General features: G+C 34.9%; 1 protein-coding gene and 2 pseudogenes across 1 annotated transcript; all 3 read left to right on the forward strand.

Annotated features, from left to right (window-relative positions):
• The first annotated feature begins 944 nt into the window (after positions 1–944).
• Positions 945–2,505, forward strand: LOC117925213 (annotated as a pseudogene).
• Positions 2,506–6,884: 4,379 nt separating this feature from the next.
• On the forward strand, positions 6,885–13,885 carry LOC117924792 (annotated as a pseudogene).
• Positions 13,886–16,913: 3,028 nt separating this feature from the next.
• Positions 16,914–18,427, forward strand: LOC117925214 (peroxidase 25-like). Its single transcript, XM_034844151.1, has 4 exons — positions 16,914–17,188; positions 17,267–17,446; positions 17,547–17,712; positions 17,807–18,427. The coding sequence occupies exons 1-4, from the start codon at positions 16,976–16,978 to the stop codon at positions 18,226–18,228; spliced, it is 981 nt and encodes a 326-aa protein (XP_034700042.1). The 5' UTR covers positions 16,914–16,975; the 3' UTR covers positions 18,229–18,427.
• Positions 18,428–19,077: the final 650 nt, after the last annotated feature.

Consider the following 19,077-nt stretch of genomic DNA (forward strand, 5'->3'; position numbering starts at 1 on the left):
AACCTCCAATCCTATTATATATATTATGAATGAAAAAGATGTATAGACCCTTAACATAAATAGGCATCCATAATAAGTTTAACAAAATTACAAATGGGTGTAATGGGAAAACATTAGTTCTGAAAGGCTTTCATCAAGCATAATTGAAATTTTCAAAAGCTGCAGCCTAAGGCATTGAAAGAGTGCAGGAATGTGTGCAGGTGCACACGGGCATGTGTGCGAGCGTGCATGCGGGGGTGCATGAAGGTGTGCGCGTGGCCTGTGCATGCGTGGCCTACTAGCATCCGTTTTTGCTTCCTCACTTAGCTTCTTGAGGGCCCTCTCATTAAATTTCTAGGTTCTCCTTGCTTTCCTCCTATGGTCCCATGGATGCAAGGCCAACCCAAGAGGCCCTTTGTTCCACCTTCCGAGTCAAAGGTCTAACGGGCTGATAGAGGGCCACATTCATCATGAAAATCCCACTAGTGTCACTTCTCTTTTGGTTGGTTACATGCCCTCTTTCCCCCATTTCCTTTCACATATGTACACACTTCAACCTTCATTTGAAAGTACATCTTTTGGATTGAATTCAGTGGTATATTTGTAAAAAGTTGATCCATGTATGCAGGTTCATCAAACTGAAGCTACGTATGAACAGAGTGAAGAAATGGAAGGGAAAAAGGAAGAAAGAGAAGACAAAGAAACTGAGAGAAAAAGATGTCCAACGCATCTAGGAGGAATAAATCAAAGGAATCATGGATGAGAGGGAACTTCCAATGTATATGATATGATATATATTGAAAGTGAAAATTATCCATCTCCTAACTCTACACAGACAAAAGTCCAAAAAGGAAGATGGTCATCACCATCTTTAATGGCCCCCGCGCGTCTCCACTAAAGGATTGTGGAGTGTTGAGAAGCTCAGAATGAATGACTGAAAGCAACAAGCAAAAATCTGCTTGGCCGAATCCATATAAGATTGATACTCAGTAGTACTGAACGTGCAAGTTTTGTAGTGAGGAGATAAAGAGGAGAGCCAACTGAGAGTTTTGCTTCTCTTCTTATTTGTTAATGGTGCAAATGGAACCCAAATGGCTGGTTTTGTTGGTAGTGATTCTGGGGTTAAGTTGGTTTGCAGAAACCCAACAAGGATTGACACCCGGGTTTTACTCTTCTTCATGCCCAAAGGCTGAGGCCATAGTCAGTTCTACTGTTGTAACGCATTTCAAGAAGGATCCTACAATTGCAGCGGGCGTTCTCAAGCTTCATTTCAAAGATTGCTTTTTTCAGGTTCTTTTTCTTCTTTTTCTTCTTCTTCCATGTTTACTTATATTAATTGATCATAGACCTTCAATTGATTGATCTGAACAGGGCTGCGATGGTTTAGTAAGTGAGATAGATGCATTGACTGACACAGAAATACGAGGATTTGGTGTGATAGATGACGCCAAAACTCAACTGGAGACCTTGTGCCCCGGGGTGGTATCATGTGCTGATATACTGGCACTTGCTGCTCGTGATGCTGTTGGCTTGGTAAAGTACTCTTCATCAAACATAATATAAACCCTAGTGAAGTATATTTGGTGGTGATCAAGGGGGTAAGCCAATTAATTTTGTTTTAAAACATGTCCAGAGTGGTGGTCCAAGTTGGCCAGTGCCCACAGGAAGACGAGATGGGAGGCTCTTATTTGGTGTATCCCCGGAGAACCTTACTTTACCTGTTCCTACTGATTCTATTCCTATCCTAAGAGAGAAGTTTGCTGCTAAAGGCCTCGACAATCACGACCTTGTAACACTAATTGGTATATATTTTCTTTTTCTCTGATTTATCCATAAAAAAAAAAAAAGAAATTTTGATAATTAGATGGCATATATGCATGTTTGGTTCAGAATATATGTTTGTGCAGGGGCACACACCATTGGACTAACGGATTGTTCGTCCTTCCAATACCGTCTCTACAACTTCACGGCAAAGGGAATGCAGACCCAACAATAAACCAAGCTTTCCTGGCTCAGCTGCGAGCCCTTTGTCCTGATGGTGGTGGCAATGTCTCCAAAAAGGGGGTGCCGCTGGATAAAGGTAGCCAGTTCAGATTCGATGTCAGTTTCTTCAAGAATGTGCGGGATGGGAATGGAGTCCTGGAGTCCGATCAAAGGCTTTTTGGAGATAGCGAAACCCAGAGAATCGTTAAGAATTATGCTGGTAACGGAAAAGGCTTACTGGGGCTTAGATTTTATTTTGAGTTTCCAAAAGCCATGATTAAAATGAGTAGCATCGGGGTCAAGACTGGAACTCAAGGACAGATTCGAAAGACATGCTCAAAGTTCAATGAATCCATCGAATCAAATGAAATAGAATATTAAAAGGTAATAGTATATAGTATATACATATAATGTAAGCCATAGGAGCCATGACCAGGCCAAGGGGGAGCCCTGACTCTCCCACTTCCATATAATAAGCAGCATGCGGTCATGGATATCCTTTTCCGCTTTCTATTAATGAAAGTAGGTGCACTTTCCAGTGTCCAGTCCATACTCCATAGTATATTTTCTTTTTTCTTTTTTTAAATAAAAATAAAATTATATTAGAGTTACTAAATATGATCAATACTTACGAAATCTAAAAATATTGTTAAAAAATTTGTATTTTTGTCGAGAAAATTATAGTAACAACAAAAGTGTGAGTTCAAATGTTTTCACAAAAACAAAAAATCTGTATTCATTATCTTTGACAAACTAAAAAACAAAAATCACTTGCTTTAGGAGCTTAAGTTTTGAGTTGTGAGTTGGGTTTGGAGCCAATTGGAAGCACCAAAGCTTCACGCAATAACTGTATTGAAAATGACCCCATTTCTAAATTGAAGCTTGTCTCACAAGCCCATTCATGCATGGCTTCTGACAATTGCAGTACTGCTTCATCATTTCTCTATTATTGAATCCAATCAGCTGCAGGGAATCATGCCTCGTGACTGCCCCATTGAACTTTACCCCACATGTTCCAGTACTTGTATATCAAGAAATCGAACACTTACGAAAACAATATTCAAGATTAATTCGATTTCTTATCTTTAATATATTCAATCAAACACTACCCATTTATAAAAATGAAGCTAGAGTTTATTGACAATTTTAAATTAAACATTCCGCTTGATTATGAAAAGAAAATGTAAGTTGACAAATAGCATTTGAAATTAAATATATAACGTATTTTGCATTTGTATCATGAAAAGAAAATATTTTATTTTACGAACTATCATATATATATATATTGGGATATGCATGTTGACTAGAAGTCGAATAAATTTTATATTGTTGGAAATCTTTGAATAATCTTTTGGAAAGTTCAAGATCCAAAAATAGTTGTTTCACCGTTCAATTCTTCGTCCAAGTTTTGAATAGAAACACATTAAAATTGAGAACCACTTTATATCACAACACAAAATCTTTTTCACATTTTATAAAAAAAAATTCTTTTCAAGTTATCTCAATCGAGAAAAAGTTAAAGTGTGAGAAAAGGAAAGAGATTTATTTATTTATTTATTATTTAATTGGATTGATTACTCGACAATTTGTGACGGTTTTCAACTCTCAAAAACTACTCCCTCTTTATCTCTTATTATGTATGATTGGGTTGGGTCAACCCGACTTGGGCACCCACCCAACTCTAATATATACCAATTTGAATTAAATATACATTGGATTTATAGAAAATAAAATATTTTGCATTTAATATGATATTTTCAGCTTATTAATCCTTTTCAATGCAGTCCTTTCATAAAATTTAATTTCTATTGAATTAAGATTATTTCAAGTTATGCTTAAGTTGGTAATTTATAATTTTTATTTTTGATGGTAAGATTGTTTGATAAAATGTCCTTAAATAATTTTTTTCTAAATTAGTAGATTGACATATTTACTTTCCTATCATGTTAAGCAACGAGGTCATAAGAAAGAAATAGGAGATGAAAAAAACATTAACAATTAAGACTATTAAGATATTAAGTTATTTCATTAATTATATTTAATATAATTAATAATTTAAATTATTCTTAAATTATTGTAGTAGAAGAAGTTATTACAAATATATGGTAGTTTTTGCCACCTAAAGATAGGGTGAACGGATAATTTTTTTTTTTAACCAAAATCGTCTTTTTAAAAGACGATTTTATTTCCATTTAAAAAAAAAATTCAAAAGGGAAATCGTCTTTTGAAGAGACGATTTCCCATTAAAAAAAATTAATATTTTTTTTAATATTTATTACAAATTATAAAAAAAAAATAAAAAAATACCCCAAGGGAAATCGTCTTTTGAAGAGACGAGTTCCCATGAAAAAAAATAATTTTTTTTTTTTAAAAAAATCCTCAAGGGAAATCCTATGAAAAAAAATTAATATTTTTTTTTAAAAAATCCCAAATTAAAAAAAAAAAAATCCTCAAGGGAACTCGTCTCTTCAAGAGACGAGTTCCCATGAAAAAAAATATATATTTTTTTAAAAAAAATTCCTCAAGGGAACTCGTCTCTTTCCCATGAATTTTTTTTTTTCAAAAAAATCCCAAATTAAAAAAAAAATCATCAAGGGAACTGGTCTCTTCAAGAGACGTGTTCTCATGAAATATATAATATATATATATTATATATATATATATATTTAAAAAAATCCTAAATTAAAAAAAAAATCTTCAAGAGACGAGTTCCTTGAGGATTTTTTTTTTAGTTTGGGATTTTTTTTAAATATTAATTTTTTTTTTTATGGGAACTCATCTCTTGAAAAGATGAGTTCCCTTGAGGATTTTTTTTTTAAATAGAAATAAAATCGTCTTTTGAAAAGACGATTTTGGTTAAAAAAAAAAATTTATCCGTTCACCATCTTTCTTAAGTGGCAAAAATTATCATATATTTGTAATAACTTCTTCTATTACAATAATTTAAGAATAATTTTTTTAAATTATCGTATTATTGAGAAAAGTCCCCCTTTCTGGTACTGCTTTTTATGGTAATGTTTATGTCACCTCAGAATAAAAAGGAAATGGTGAAGGGGAAAATGGGAAAACGACGTCGTCTCGCTCTTATATGATTCATCACCCCACTCCGCCAATCAATGCAGAGATAAAAACGACGTCGTATGTGGCACCCAATGAAAGCTTGGGGATAAATAATGTATTAACGGGAGCGTAGAGGTCCATCCTGCATCAATGGAGGATTGGAGACAGGCAGAGGAGGAGGAAGATCCCTACGTAGACGATACACCCATGCACCAATCAACGTCTCACTCTTTGTTTAGTCAATCGCTTTGTCTTCAAGACCACTTGAAACGCTATTGCAACCCAACTACCGTTTTCCTTCTCTAAAAGCTCCTTACGTTCTCTCCCCAGGAAAGCTATATCATTTTTCTTAAAATTTCTTTTAAAAATGGCTTCGCTGACCCCCGTTTCTCAATCCCAGTCCCCTCTGAATAAACCCTAATTCAAGTCACCTACCTTACAGGCAAGCTTCCTACCCGTTTCTCTCACGGGCCCTAGTTTTCGCTTCCGGGTTTTGAGAAGACACGGCTCTGTCCCTGCAAGACGAGGCGGATTTTTGGAAATGGCTCCATCCATTGATGGGTACTTGAGGTTTCATGTGGACAACAAGTTGGTCTACGCTCGAGGGGATTGTTCAGAAGGCGGCTTTTGATTCCTGTGAGTCGGTATTTTAGATTTCTTGAATGCTTATTTCTGGGTTTGTGAATCCTGTTGTTGTTTCCATTGATTTCTTCTGGATGGCATTTTTTTTATTTTTTATTTTTATGTAGGTTTCACTTTACTATAAAGAGGATAGAAAAACATCTAGTTTGAGTGTGCGCTGTGGAAAAGGGAAAGGAGAGGGTTGTGTTGATGCCTTGCGTCCCAGGGATCCACGTTGCTGCCAATGAGACGCACGCGGTCAACCAAAATTGAGTTCTGGCTCAATTATCCCTGCAAAAGATGTCCGGACACACCCTCCGATGGTTTTGTTAGTCATGGCTCAAGAGATTAAGCTGTCGGCCTTTTTTAGGGATAATAAACTTACCTTCCTCCTTGTGTGAAGACCCTTTTATATAGTGTCAGAAGCTCTGCCTCCCTCTTTAATGGTGGGAAGACTTTTTGGCTTGTCATGATGTGTGGCAAGCTGTCGGGGATGACTCAGCGAGGCTTGCTCGCTACAGTCAATGATCCGGATAATAGGTCCGGGTAGGATAGAGCATCGCCCGGGTATAATATTTGAGAGTGTCGTGTGCCTCCCCTGGGGAGTCCGGATAGGGGGAGCGTGTCACGTGTCCTCTTGGGGAATCCGGATAGAGTTGCTCCGGATAGCGATGTGCGCCACGTGTCATCAGGGGGAGGGGTCCCTACAGGTTGGGTTGGGTCAGTTTTGTTTCCGGGCTAGTTATGAGTTATATTGACTGCATCTGTAGAGTGTAGAGACAGTTGATTTGCAAATGCAGTCTGCATCTTATTTTGTATCTGTTTAGGGCTCTGGAATTTATTGAGAACTATGACTGGTTTCGGTAAGCCAATTTTCTTTTTCCAGGGTATGGTTATTGAAATTGTCAAGCACATGAAGCACAAACCTAGTTTTATGACTATATATGCGAATAATCCATATGGCCATTAGAATTGTGAAGTTCGTTTTCAGGGAAAGAGTTAAATAAGACAAACCATATAATTAGCGGCTCTTATGATGAGTGAGGAGCATGCTGGACCCTATACTTGCCACTGGATGTCTTGCTGTTCCCTATTTCACTGTCCATAATGTCGATTTTTTCCTTCTTTTGTTTCTTCCATTATCCTATACTTACCACCGTCAACCACTCACTCCTTGCTGCCGCCACCACCTCATATCTGGATTCTTCAGCACGCACAACCTAACTTGATTGAAGGACTTGATGCCCTCTTCACCCACCATCTCCCTCGCGCCTTGCACCATCCAATCTGCCTACCAGATTCCCATATCTAACCCCCTGGTGAAGCAGGCTGCTTGGGCTTATTCACAGCCAATGCCTGTTCTGGCCCCCTCCAACAAGCACTTTTTTCCATCGCTCCCTCCGCCAACCCGTGCATGTGTCGTCTTCTTTACTACTATTGCGCGAGCTCTTAACAGGGTGTTGGGTGCCATTCGAGGTTGTGAATTTTCTGGCACGTGGGAAACTAATCACTGCTATGCCGTTGGAGTTTCTTGATGGAAAGTGTTTTAAATTACTATTTAGTATAAAGTTCTTGCTAATATTATATATAATATTTTGTAACTTAATATATTATTATAATATAAGATTTTCTTATAGCATAAGAAAAGTTATTAAAAATTAAGTTAAGTGCCGAAAAAGGTTATGAAGTGGATAAAGATATGAAAAAGAATGAGAGACACCAAAATGAGTAAATGGATTATGGTTTAGAGATACAAGAGAAAACATGAAATGTTTTGTGAACCACTAAATGTATTTGATTTATATTTGTTGTAATATTTTTTATGGTACAGTAAAATGATTTTTCTCTCATCATATAGACATTGGTTGGTTGAATCGTGCTAAAACATTGTCTACTTTTTTATAGATTATTTTATCTTTATCTTTTTGAATTAAAATTATTTGCATTAAAACTTTTGTTGATACAACAAATTGGTATAGAGCTTTGGTTTAAGGTTTGTGGAAGAGCTCGGGAGAATAGAGTACACAAAATGATTGAACTTTTAATCATCTCATGGGTTCTATTCTCCTTGACTTTTCCACAAATCTTTAAGCAAAACTCTATACTAGTTTGTCATACTAGTAAAAGCATTAATGCAAGTAATGTTAATTCAATAACACAAAATAAAATAGTCCACACAAAGGTAGACAAGGTAGATAAAATAATCCACAATAGAATTTTAATCATCTTGTGTGCTCTATTCTCTATGGTTCTTCCACAAATCTTCAACCAAAGTTTTGATACTAATTTATTGCACCAGTAAAAGTTTTAATGCAAATAATGTTAATTCAATAATATAAAGATAAAACAATCAATGCACAGGTATTTAGAGTTTTAACATGGTTTAACCAACCATACCTATATTTACAAATAAGAAATAATCATTTGAATGCGCTATAACTTAAAGAATATTACAAAGAATATAAATCAGATACAACCATTGAGTTTCTAAAACATTTCATGTTTCCCTACTCCTTATATCCATACCCTTAACATATTTAACTACAAGTCCCTTACTCTTCTATGTGTCTCCTATTCTTTATCCATCTCATATAGTCTTTATGAGTCCCATCTCATAACCTTTTTCCTCTCATGACCTAAAATATGTATGGAGATATTCCAAATAATTTTTCTTATTCTATTAGAAAATATAATATTATAATAATATATCAACTTAGGAAATATTTTATATAATATTATTTACAAAAAGAAATTTATATTAATTAAGAATTTGAAATACTTTTCAACATTTCTTTTAACTATAAAGATTTTACTGTAAAAATAATGAAATGATGAAGAGACGAAGGAGTTCGCCATTGATTTGAGTTAGGTTTATGGCATCAATTTGGGCAAAGAGTGGAGGTCCAAAATATAAATTAAAAAAAAAAAGAAAAAAAAGAAAAAAAGAAATTTTAAGAGTTTTGAGGCAGACATATAAGTGGATTGTTTGCTCATCCCATTCCACATAATGGGCAAATAGTATTTTTATTTATTTGAAATTTTCTATTTATATTCATAATATTCTTAATTTTAAAATTATGAAATATATATTTCCTCATATTCTAAATTAGAATTGTTAATTTCTTCTATTAATTTAGACAATTGGAAATCTTTTGTTTTTAATTGAATTACCAACAAACACCTTTTTCTTCATTTAAAATTTAATCATTTTTTATCCTTATCAACATATTATTTTTTAAATAATAAAACCATACAAAAGATAAAAATAATATAACAAAACAATTTTTAGAATAATATTGGATTGGCATCGATTTGGGCAAAGAGTGGAGGTCCAAAATATAAATTAAAAAAAAAAAAGAAAAAAAAGAAAAAAAGAAATTTTAAGAGTTTTGAGGCAGACATATAAGTGGATTGTTTGCTCATCCCATTCCACATAATGGGCAAATAGTATTTTTATTTATTTGAAATTTTCTATTTATATTCATAATATTCTTAATTTTAAAATTATGAAATATATATTTCCTCATATTCTAAATTAGAATTGTTAATTTCTTCTATTAATTTAGACAATTGGAAATCTTTTGTTTTTAATTGAATTACCAACAAACACCTTTTTCTTCATTTAAAATTTAATCATTTTTATCCTTATCAACATATTACTTTTTAAATAATAAAACCATACAAAAGATAAAAATAATATAACAAAACAATTTTTAGAATAATATTGGATTGGCATCGATTTGGGCAAAGAGTGGAGGTCCAAAATATAAATTAAAAAAAAAGAAAAAAAAGAAAAAAAAAATTTTAAGAGTTTTGAGGCAGACATATAAGTGGATTGTTTGCTCATCCCATTCCACATAATGGGCAAATAGTATTTTTATTTATTTGAAATTTTCTATTTATATTCATAATATTCTTAATTTTAAAATTATGAAATATATATTTCCTCATATTCTAAATTAGAATTGTTAATTTCTTCTATTAATTTAGACAATTGGAAATCTTTTGTTTTTAATTGAATTACCAACAAACACCTTTTTCTTCATTTAAAATTTAATCATTTTTTATCCTTATCAACATATTATTTTTTAAATAATAAAACCATACAAAAGATAAAAATAATATAACAAAACAATTTTTAGAATAATATTGGATGGGTTAAGGTCACAAACAGTGGATTCATTCTTTCATATCTTGCCTTTGTATTCTAGATCAGTCGATATGCAAATGGGTTAGGCTCAGGCCACCTTACAATGGTAGGTAGACTTTAGGTTGCGAATATAAGATTTAGGCAAAATCCAACCCCAAACTCAATAATTATCACATAATTAAATTAATTTACAAGGCTTAACCTAACTGTTAGCTGTGAGCTTGACACATCTTTGATCCAAATCCGATGTGTTCAAATTTTATACAACATGTCCCTAATGATACAAGGAAGATATGAGTGTACACTTTATATACTTTAGATTATTCATTTTTTTTTCTTTTTTATCGTTTTTAAAATTGATAAGAAATAAAGAAAATAATAAAACGAGTGAACAAACAATGAAGGGTGTCACACCATAGAAAACCACCACCAATTTGTTTTCTAAATGTGCGGTGCTAAGAACTCTTTCTTAACCAATCTTTCCCAAGTGGCTCAACAAAAGCAGCATAAAAGAGGCCAATCAAATACGGGAACCCTTTCTTAACTCGTGTTATTGATCAACTACAAGAGATTACAAATTTGATTGAGTGTCTTAACACCTATACATGAGTCAGAGAGCCATACAATGCTCACAATTTTGCCAAACCTTTCTCTATGTGTTTATTTGATATGCAAGAGGCTTTTATATCTCATTGCCTCCAGTTTACATTTTGAATTCAAATTTGGAGTTTGTTGGTACTTATGCATATGGAGACACCTTTTCAAACTGAAATGTCTCTTTGCACCATTTGTAACCAGTCAACTATCTTCATTTTCCTTTTATGCTAAGCTAAGGCTACTACACTCCATGTGTTTTTCTCCAACGGATGCAACTCCTCAAAATGTCCTTAAATAGTCATTCCCTTCAAATTGCTTCTTCAAAGTACCACTGATGATAAATGCCTAACAAGGTGTCTTCTCCCCATAAGGTGTCTCTTGTCAACGAGTACCCACCAAGGTGCTTAAAAGCCAATTGATTTCTAAACCAACATTTTACACCAGCCATCCAATCGTGTCCCTCTAATTCATCAATGTGTCTTTCCCCACAGTGATGCTCAAGCTCATAGCATTTGGGCCTATGTTAGGCTCCATCTTGTTGCATGGTTCGTTGGTGTTTTGCCCATGTCATGCTATGCACCATCAACCCATTGGTGTAGTTGTTGCAATAGTGTCTTATATCAAGCCATCTTAGTCGCAGCGTCTAGCCATGGTATTGCACCATGGCCTAATCATCCTCGTGCAAAGGGCATTGCTTCTCTGTGCCATGCATAGGCATTCGATCTAAGTTGGTTGTGTGCCTTGCCACCCTATCGAACCATAGAATTATGTCCATGGCTTCTTGAACTGTCTTAGTGCATACGCTTTGAGGTACCTCATGCTAACATTGGGGAGGGATAGGTCATACCACCCCTGTGCCATTGTGGCCATGGGTTGCATGCCACATATGTCATAGAGCCATGTGTGAGTGCTACTATCTCATGTCATAGGCATACCCAAGGCCATGTCATGGTTCTCCCTTGATACGACCAAGGTCTGACCTTGGGGACCCCTTAAGTCACTTATCCCCTCTTAAAAAGCATTACAAGTCGCTTTAGAAATGTCTTGAGAAGATATCGAACCACCTTGAGGAGACATAATGAAATATTTATTAAATACATAAATAAATATCCACATAATCCTCATACGACATCTGCGCCATCAATATTGCCACATTAGGGTGTATGTTAGGTGCTAAAGATGCCCAAGTGTGTGGGGTGCGTGCAAGGGCAAGGGCTAGTGCACATGCAGGAATGCGTGCAAGTGCACACAAGCATGTGTGCAATCGTACACATAAGCATGCAAGCAATCGTGCACGCAGGCATGCGAACAATCGTGCACACAAGTGTGCCAGCAATCGTGCACACAAGTGTGCCAGCAATCGTGCACACAAGTGTGCCAGCAATCGTGCATACGAGGATGCATGCGAGCATGCATGAGGGTATGCGCACGGCCTGTGCATGCATGGTCTACTAGCATTGATTTTTGCCTCATCACTTAGATTCCTGAGGGCCCCCATATCAAATCTCTAGGTTCTCCTTGCTTTATTCCTATGGTCCCCATGGGTGCAGGGCCAACCCCAGAAGCCCTTTGTTCCATCATTCGAGTCAAAGGTCTAATGGGCTAACAGAGGGCCACTTTCATCATAAAAATCCCCCTAGTGTCATTTCTCTTTTGATCACATGCCGTCTTTCCTCCATTTCCTTTCACATATGTGCACACTTCAACCTTTATTTGAAAGTACATATTTTGGATTGAATTCAATGGTATATTTGCAAAAAATTGATCCATGTATGCAGGTTCATCAAATTGAAGCTACGTATGAATAGAGTGAAGAAATGGACGGGAAAAATGAGGAAAGGGAAGACAAAGAAACTGAGAGAAAGAGATGTCCAACGGGTTTGGGAGGAATAAAACAAAGGAATCAAGGATGAGAGGGAAAGGCTCCATTTATCATTTCTTCCATTGTATATGATATCATATATACTGAAAGTGAAAATTATCCATCTCCTAACTCTCCACAAACAAAAATCCAAAAAGTAATATGGTTATCACCATCTTTAATGGGCCTCACGCGTCTTCACTAAAGGATTGTGTACTGATGAGAAACCTAGAATGAATGACTGAAAGCGATAAACAAAAGTCTGCTTGCCCGAATCCATATAAGATTAATACTCAGTAGTACTGGACGTGCAAGGTTTGTGGTGAGAAGTTAGAGACGAGAACCAATTGAGAGTTTTGCTTCTCTTTTTATTTGTTAATGGTGCAAATGGAACCTAAATGGCTGGTTTTTTTTGTTAGTGATTCTAGGGTTAAGTTGGTTTGCAGAAACCCAACAAGGATTGACACCCGAGTTTTACTCTTCTTCATGCCCAAAGGCTGAGGCCATAGTCAGGTCTACTATTGAAACGCACTTCAAGAAGGATCCTACAATTGCAGCTGGTGTTCTCAAGCTTCATTTCCAAGATTGCTTTGTTCAGGTTCTTCTTCTTCTATGTTTGCTTATATTAATTGATCATGGACCTTCAGTTGATTGATCTGAACAGGGCTGCGATGGTTCAATAGGTGAGATAGATGCATTGCCCAACGCAGAATTAAGAGGATTTGATGCGATAGCTGATGCCAAAACTCAACTGGAGGCCTTGTGCCTCGGGTGGTATTGTTTGCTGATATACTGGCACTAGCTGCTTGTGATGTTGTTGGCTTGGTAAAGTACCCTTCATCAAATATAATATAAACCCCAGTGAAGTATATTTGGTGGTGATCAAGGGGGTAAGCCAATTAATTTTGTTTCAAAATATGTCCAGAGTGGTAGTCCAAGTTGGTCAGTGCCCACAGAAAGACGAGAGATGGGAGGCTTGTATCTTTATCCCCTGATGCACTTAATTTACCTGCTCTTACTGATTCTATTCATGTCCTAAGACAGAAGTTTGCTACTAAAGGCCTCAACAATCATGACCTCGTAACACTAGTTGGTATATATTTTCTCTTTCTCTAATTTATCAACAAAAAAAAAAAAAAAAAATTGATAATTAGATGGCATATATGCATGCTTGGTCCAGTATATACGTTTGTGCAGGGGCACACACCATTGGGCAAACGGACTGTTCGTTCTTCCAATATCATCTCTACAACTTCATGGCAAAGGGAAATGCAGACCCAACAATAAACCAAGCTTTCCTTGCTCAACTGCATGCCCTTTGTCCCGAATGTGGCAATGTCTCCACAAGGGTGCCACTAGATAAAGATAGCCAGATCAAATTCGATGTGAGTTTCTTCAAGAATGTGCGGGTTGGGAATGGAGTCTTGGAGTCGAATCAAAGGATTTTTGGAGACAGCGAAACCCAGAGGATCGTTAAGAATTATGCCGGTAACGTAAGAGGCTAACTGGGGCTTAGATTTTATTTTGAGCTAATTCCAAAAGCCATGATTTAACTGAGTAGCATCGGGGTCAAGACTGGTACTCAAGGAGAGATTCGAAAGACATGCTCAAAGTTCAATCAATCCATCGAATAAAATCAAATAGAATATTAAAAGGTAATAGTATATACATATGATGTATGCTATATACCATAGAAGTATCTACATATTTCTTGTGAATCTGCTGACACTTGGGAAATTGATCATCCTTATGCTGGTTGATCGAGGTGAGTATACCAAATTCCTAATTAGAACATATTCTTTTTGTAGAGAATAGTACATAGAAGATTTTTTAACATAATATATTATATGTGATGAATGGAGATGCAAGAAAGACCGACAAATACATGAAACAACTAAGGGTTTATGGTTTAATGTGTGGATAAAAGGAGTGGAAAATATAAAATGTTTTGGAACCTAATAATCATATCTAGTTTGTGTCCTCTATGATATTTTTTGTGGTATAGTTAAATAATTCTCTTATTTCTAAATATAGAAAAAATTATTCTATTACACCATGGAGAATTATTATAGAAAACAAAAACAAGGTACAACTATTAAGTTCTCCACATCACATGTTTCCCTCCTCGTTATCTTCCATTTTTCTTCACATATCTATCAAATCACATATGGTTTTTACAAATTTGGCTCTATTTCATAATTTCTTTTCCATTCATGACTTAAAATATTTATAAAAATTTTTATAATAAATTTTCTTATTTTATTAAAAAATCTAATATTATAATAATATATTGAGTTAGGTAATAATTAATTAGGAATTTGAGATATCTTCCAATACTTTGTAACCACATATGTATGTGAATTGAATGATTTTGTTTTATTTAATTTCAAAGATTTTATTCATATCATTATAAATTTCTTAAAATGTAAAGATAGTGACATGATGAAGAGATGAATGAGTTCACTTTTTTAGGTTTAGGGCATTGATTTGTGCAAAGAGAGTGGAGATTCAAAATAAAAATAAAAGAAAGAAGAAGTTTTAAGAATTTTAAAGATAGTAATATAAATCGATTGTTGGCTCATCGGGCAAATAATATTTTTATTTATTTGAATTGTTCTATTTATATTCCTTATATTGTTAATTTTAAAATTATGAAATATATATAAATTAAAAAAAGGAATAAATTAGAATTGTTAATTTCTTCTATTAATTTAGACAACTAGAAATCATTTGTCTTTACTTGAATTACCAACAAACATCCTTTTGTTCTTCATTTAAAATTTAATCCTTTTTTAAATAATAAAATTATACAGATAACAATGATATAGCGGAATAATTTTGAGAACAATATTGGATGGCCAAGGTCGCAAACAATGTGTTCTTGGATATCTTGGTTTTGTAATCTAAACGGGTCGATATGCAAATGGGTTGGGCTTGGGCCACCTTGCAATGGCAAGCAAGCTTTAAGTTGAGAATATAAGTTTTAGGCAATAATAAAAATAGCGATAATTACAGATATATCAATACTTTAATTTTACAAATATATCGAAAATATCAGAGAAATATCAGTGGAGCGAAAATTATTTAAAATTTATAGGAATGATTGGAAAAACTCTAAAAAGTGATAAAATAAGCAAAAATACATATTTTTAAGTTATTTTATAATTGTAATTAACATAAATATGATCAAGAAGAAAAACATCAATAGACAAAGATATATTGATAGATTCGATATTTAAATTTTAAGAATAATAAATATGAATTTTGGAAGTGTATAAAGTTAGAATCGAGTTAAGAAATATTTGATTTTATTGAATAAAAACAATTTATACATAAATATAATATATATGACATTGCAATAGTCTTAGTATCAAAATGAAGATCGATGTAGTTCCATCATATTATTAGATGAAGGGAGCCGATCTTGTTGAAGACAATATTTATTTTAAAAATTTTAAAATATTTTTATTAAAACATGTTTTATCACATTTTAAATAAAAAATTAAATTAATTTACATAAAATGTTTTATTTGAGATTTAATTTTGGAATTTTATTAAAAATATGTGGTAACAATTTTTTTATTAACATTAATTTATTTAAATAATTATAATTATTAATAATTTATCTTATCAAATTAATTTTAATTTATAAAATATCATCGATAAAAATGGAAATTTCAATCCATGGTAGTGATTTAATCAAAATAAAGATAGATGATTAATAAGTATTTATACAGAGAGGAAAAATCAAAAGGGCCGCCCACTTCTCTGACTCCGGGCCTCGGGCCTCGGGCATCAGGAAGCCCATTTCTGAAATTGCTCTCCAGACGAGAGAATCCCTAAAAAGGCCCTATTTTCCTCTGCCACTCTCAATCCTCGCAGGTGCTAATCTAATCATGTTTTTTTTTTTTTTTTTTGGGAACCCCCGTTTGATTCCCAAGAAAATCCATCCCCCATTCGATTTCCGGGAAAATTCATCCTCGTTTGATTTCCGAGAAAATCCATGCAAAATCCCTAAGGAAAACAAAAAAAAATTGCTATTTTTTGCTCCCTGTGTTTTCTGGATCTGTTCTAGAGGTCTCTTTGCTTTTGTGCCATTCGATTTAAATTTCACGAGCCCTAAATCCACGATTTTTGAGTCAGGCTGAAAAACACAACCTATGCCTGCAAATCATGAACAGATTACCAAATAGCATCTTATGTTTTTTTAAAAAAAAATTTGGACAGACTTTGTATCCTGTGCGTGGGCTGGATATACAAGAAGTTGAAGCTAAGCATGAACTGAGTGAAGAAATGGAAGGGAAAAAGGAGGAAAGGGAAGCCAAAGAAACTGAGAGAAAGAGACGTCCAACACGCATGGGAGGAATAAACAAAAGGAAGCAAGGACGAGAGGGAAGGGCTCCATTTATCATTTCTTCCGATGTACATGATATGTTAAGTTGCGATATGATATATACTAAATTATCCATCTCCTAACTCCCCGCAAACAAAAGTCAAAAAAGGAAGATGATCATCACCATCTTGAATGGCCCCCACACGCCTCCACTAAAGGATTGTGGAGTGATGAGAAGCCCGGATTGAATGACTGAAAGTGATCGACAAGCAAAAGTCAGCTTGGTGGAATTCATATAAGATCAATGCTCAATAGTGGACATGCAAGGTTTGTAGTGAGGAGATAGAGACGAGAGCCAACTGAGAGTTTTGCTTCTCTTTTCTACTTGTTAATGGTGCAAATGGAACCTAAATGGCTGGTTTTGTTGGCAGTGATTTTAAGTTTGTTTGCAGAAACTCAACAAGGATTGACATCCGGGTTTTACTCTTCTTCATGCCCAAAGGCTGAGGCCATAGTCAGGTCCACTGTTGAAACGCACTTCAAGCAGGATCCTACAATTGCAGCTGGTGTTCTTAGGCTTCATTTCCAAGATTGCTTTGTTCAGGTTCTTTTTCTTTTTCTACTTCTTCCATGTTTGCTTATATTAATTGATCATGGACCTTCAGTTGATTGATCTGAACAGGGCTGCGACGCTTCGATACTGATAACTGAGGCTTCAGGTGAGACAGATGCATTGCCCAACGCAGGATTAAGAGGATTTGATGTGATAGATGACGCCAAAACTCAACTGGAGGCCTTGTGCCCCGGGGTGGTATCATGTGCTGATATACTAGCACTAGCTGCTCGTGATGCTGTTGGCTTGGTAGAGTACTCTTCATCAAATATAATATAAACCCTAGTGAAGTATATTTGGTTGTGATCAAGGGGGTAAGCCAATTAATTTTGTTTCATATTATGTCCAGAGTGGTGGTCCAAGTTGGTCAGTGCCCACAGGAAGACGAGATGAGACGAACGTATCTTCATCCCCGGATACCTCTAATTTCCCTGCTCCTAATGATTCTATTCCTGTCCTAAGACAGAAGTTTGCTGATAAAGGACTCAACACTCATGACTTTGTAACACTAGTTGGTACATATTTTCTCTTTCTCTGATTTATCCACAAAAAAAAATGATAATTAGATGGCATATGTGCATGTTTGGTTCACTATATATGTTTGTGCAGGGGCACACACCATTGGGCAAACGAACTGTTCGGTCTTCCAATACCGTCTCTACAACTTCACGACAAGGGGAAATGCAGACCCAACAATAAACCCAGCTTTCCTTGCTCAGCTGCAGGCCCTTTGTCCTGAAGGTGGCAATGGCTCCACAAGGGTGGCGCTGGATACAAATAGCCAGACCAAATTCGATGTCAATTTCTTCAAGAATGTGCGGGATGGGAACGGAGTCCTGGAGTCGGATCAAAGGCTTTTTGGAGATAGCGAAACTCGGAAGATCGTTAGGAATTATGCTGGTAACGGAAGAGGCGTACTGGGTCTCAGATTTTATATTGAGTTTCCAAAAGCCATGATTAAAATGAGTAGCATCGGGGTCAAGACTGGTACTCAAGGAGAGATTCGAAAGACATGCTCAAAGTCCAATTAATCCATCATATAAAATGAAATAGAATAATAAAAGGTAATAGTATATAGTATATACATATGATGTATCCATAGGAGCCATGACCAGGCCAAGGGGGAGCCCCGGCTCGCCCACTTCCATATAATTACAAGCATGCGATCATGGATATCCTTTTCCGCTTTCTATTAATAAAACTGGGTGCACTTTCCAAGTGTCCACTGCATACTCCATAGTATTTTTTAATTTTTATTTTTAAAAATAAAAATAAAAATACATTAGAGTTACTAAAGATGATCAATATTTACAAAATCTAAAAATATTGTTACAAAATTTGTATTTTTGTCGAGAAAATTATAGTAGCAACAAAGGTGTGTTCAAATGTTTTCATAAGCACAAAAAATCTATATTTATTATCTTTGACAAACTAAAAAGCAAATATCACTTGCTTGAGGAGCTTGAGTTTTGAGTTTTGAGTTGTGAGTTGGGTTTGGAGCCAATTAGAAGCACCAAAGCTTCACGCAATAACAGCCCTATTGAAAATGACCCCATTTCTAAATTCAAGCTTGTCTCACAAGCCCATTCATGCATGGCTTCTGACAATTGCAGTACTGCTTCATCATTTCTCTATTATTGAATCCAATCAGCTGCAGGGAATCATGCCTCGTGACTGCCCCATTGAACTTTACCCCACATGTTCAATTTCTTATATATCAAGAAATTGGACACATACGAAAACAATATTCAAGATTAATTCAATTTCTTATCTTTAATATATTCCATCCAACCCTACCCATTTATAAAAATGAAGCTAGAATTTATCAGCAATTTTAAATTAAACATTCCACTTGATTATGAAAAGAAAAATGTAAGTTG

Source organism: Vitis riparia, chromosome 11 (genome assembly GCF_004353265.1).
Source record: "Vitis riparia cultivar Riparia Gloire de Montpellier isolate 1030 chromosome 11, EGFV_Vit.rip_1.0, whole genome shotgun sequence".
NCBI lineage: Eukaryota > Viridiplantae > Streptophyta > Magnoliopsida > Vitales > Vitaceae > Vitis > Vitis riparia.

Excerpts from the sequence above, each read along its gene's own strand:
- LOC117925214 (XM_034844151.1), top strand. The coding sequence starts at position 16,976 with ATGGTGCAAATGGAACCTAAATGGCTGGTTTTGTTGGCAGTGATTTTA. Across the intron at positions 17,447-17,546 it reads CTCGTGATGCTGTTGGCTTG|AGTGGTGGTCCAAGTTGGTC; the intron begins GTAGAGTACTCT and ends TATTATGTCCAG. Across the intron at positions 17,713-17,806 it reads TGACTTTGTAACACTAGTTG|GGGCACACACCATTGGGCAA; the intron begins GTACATATTTTC and ends ATGTTTGTGCAG.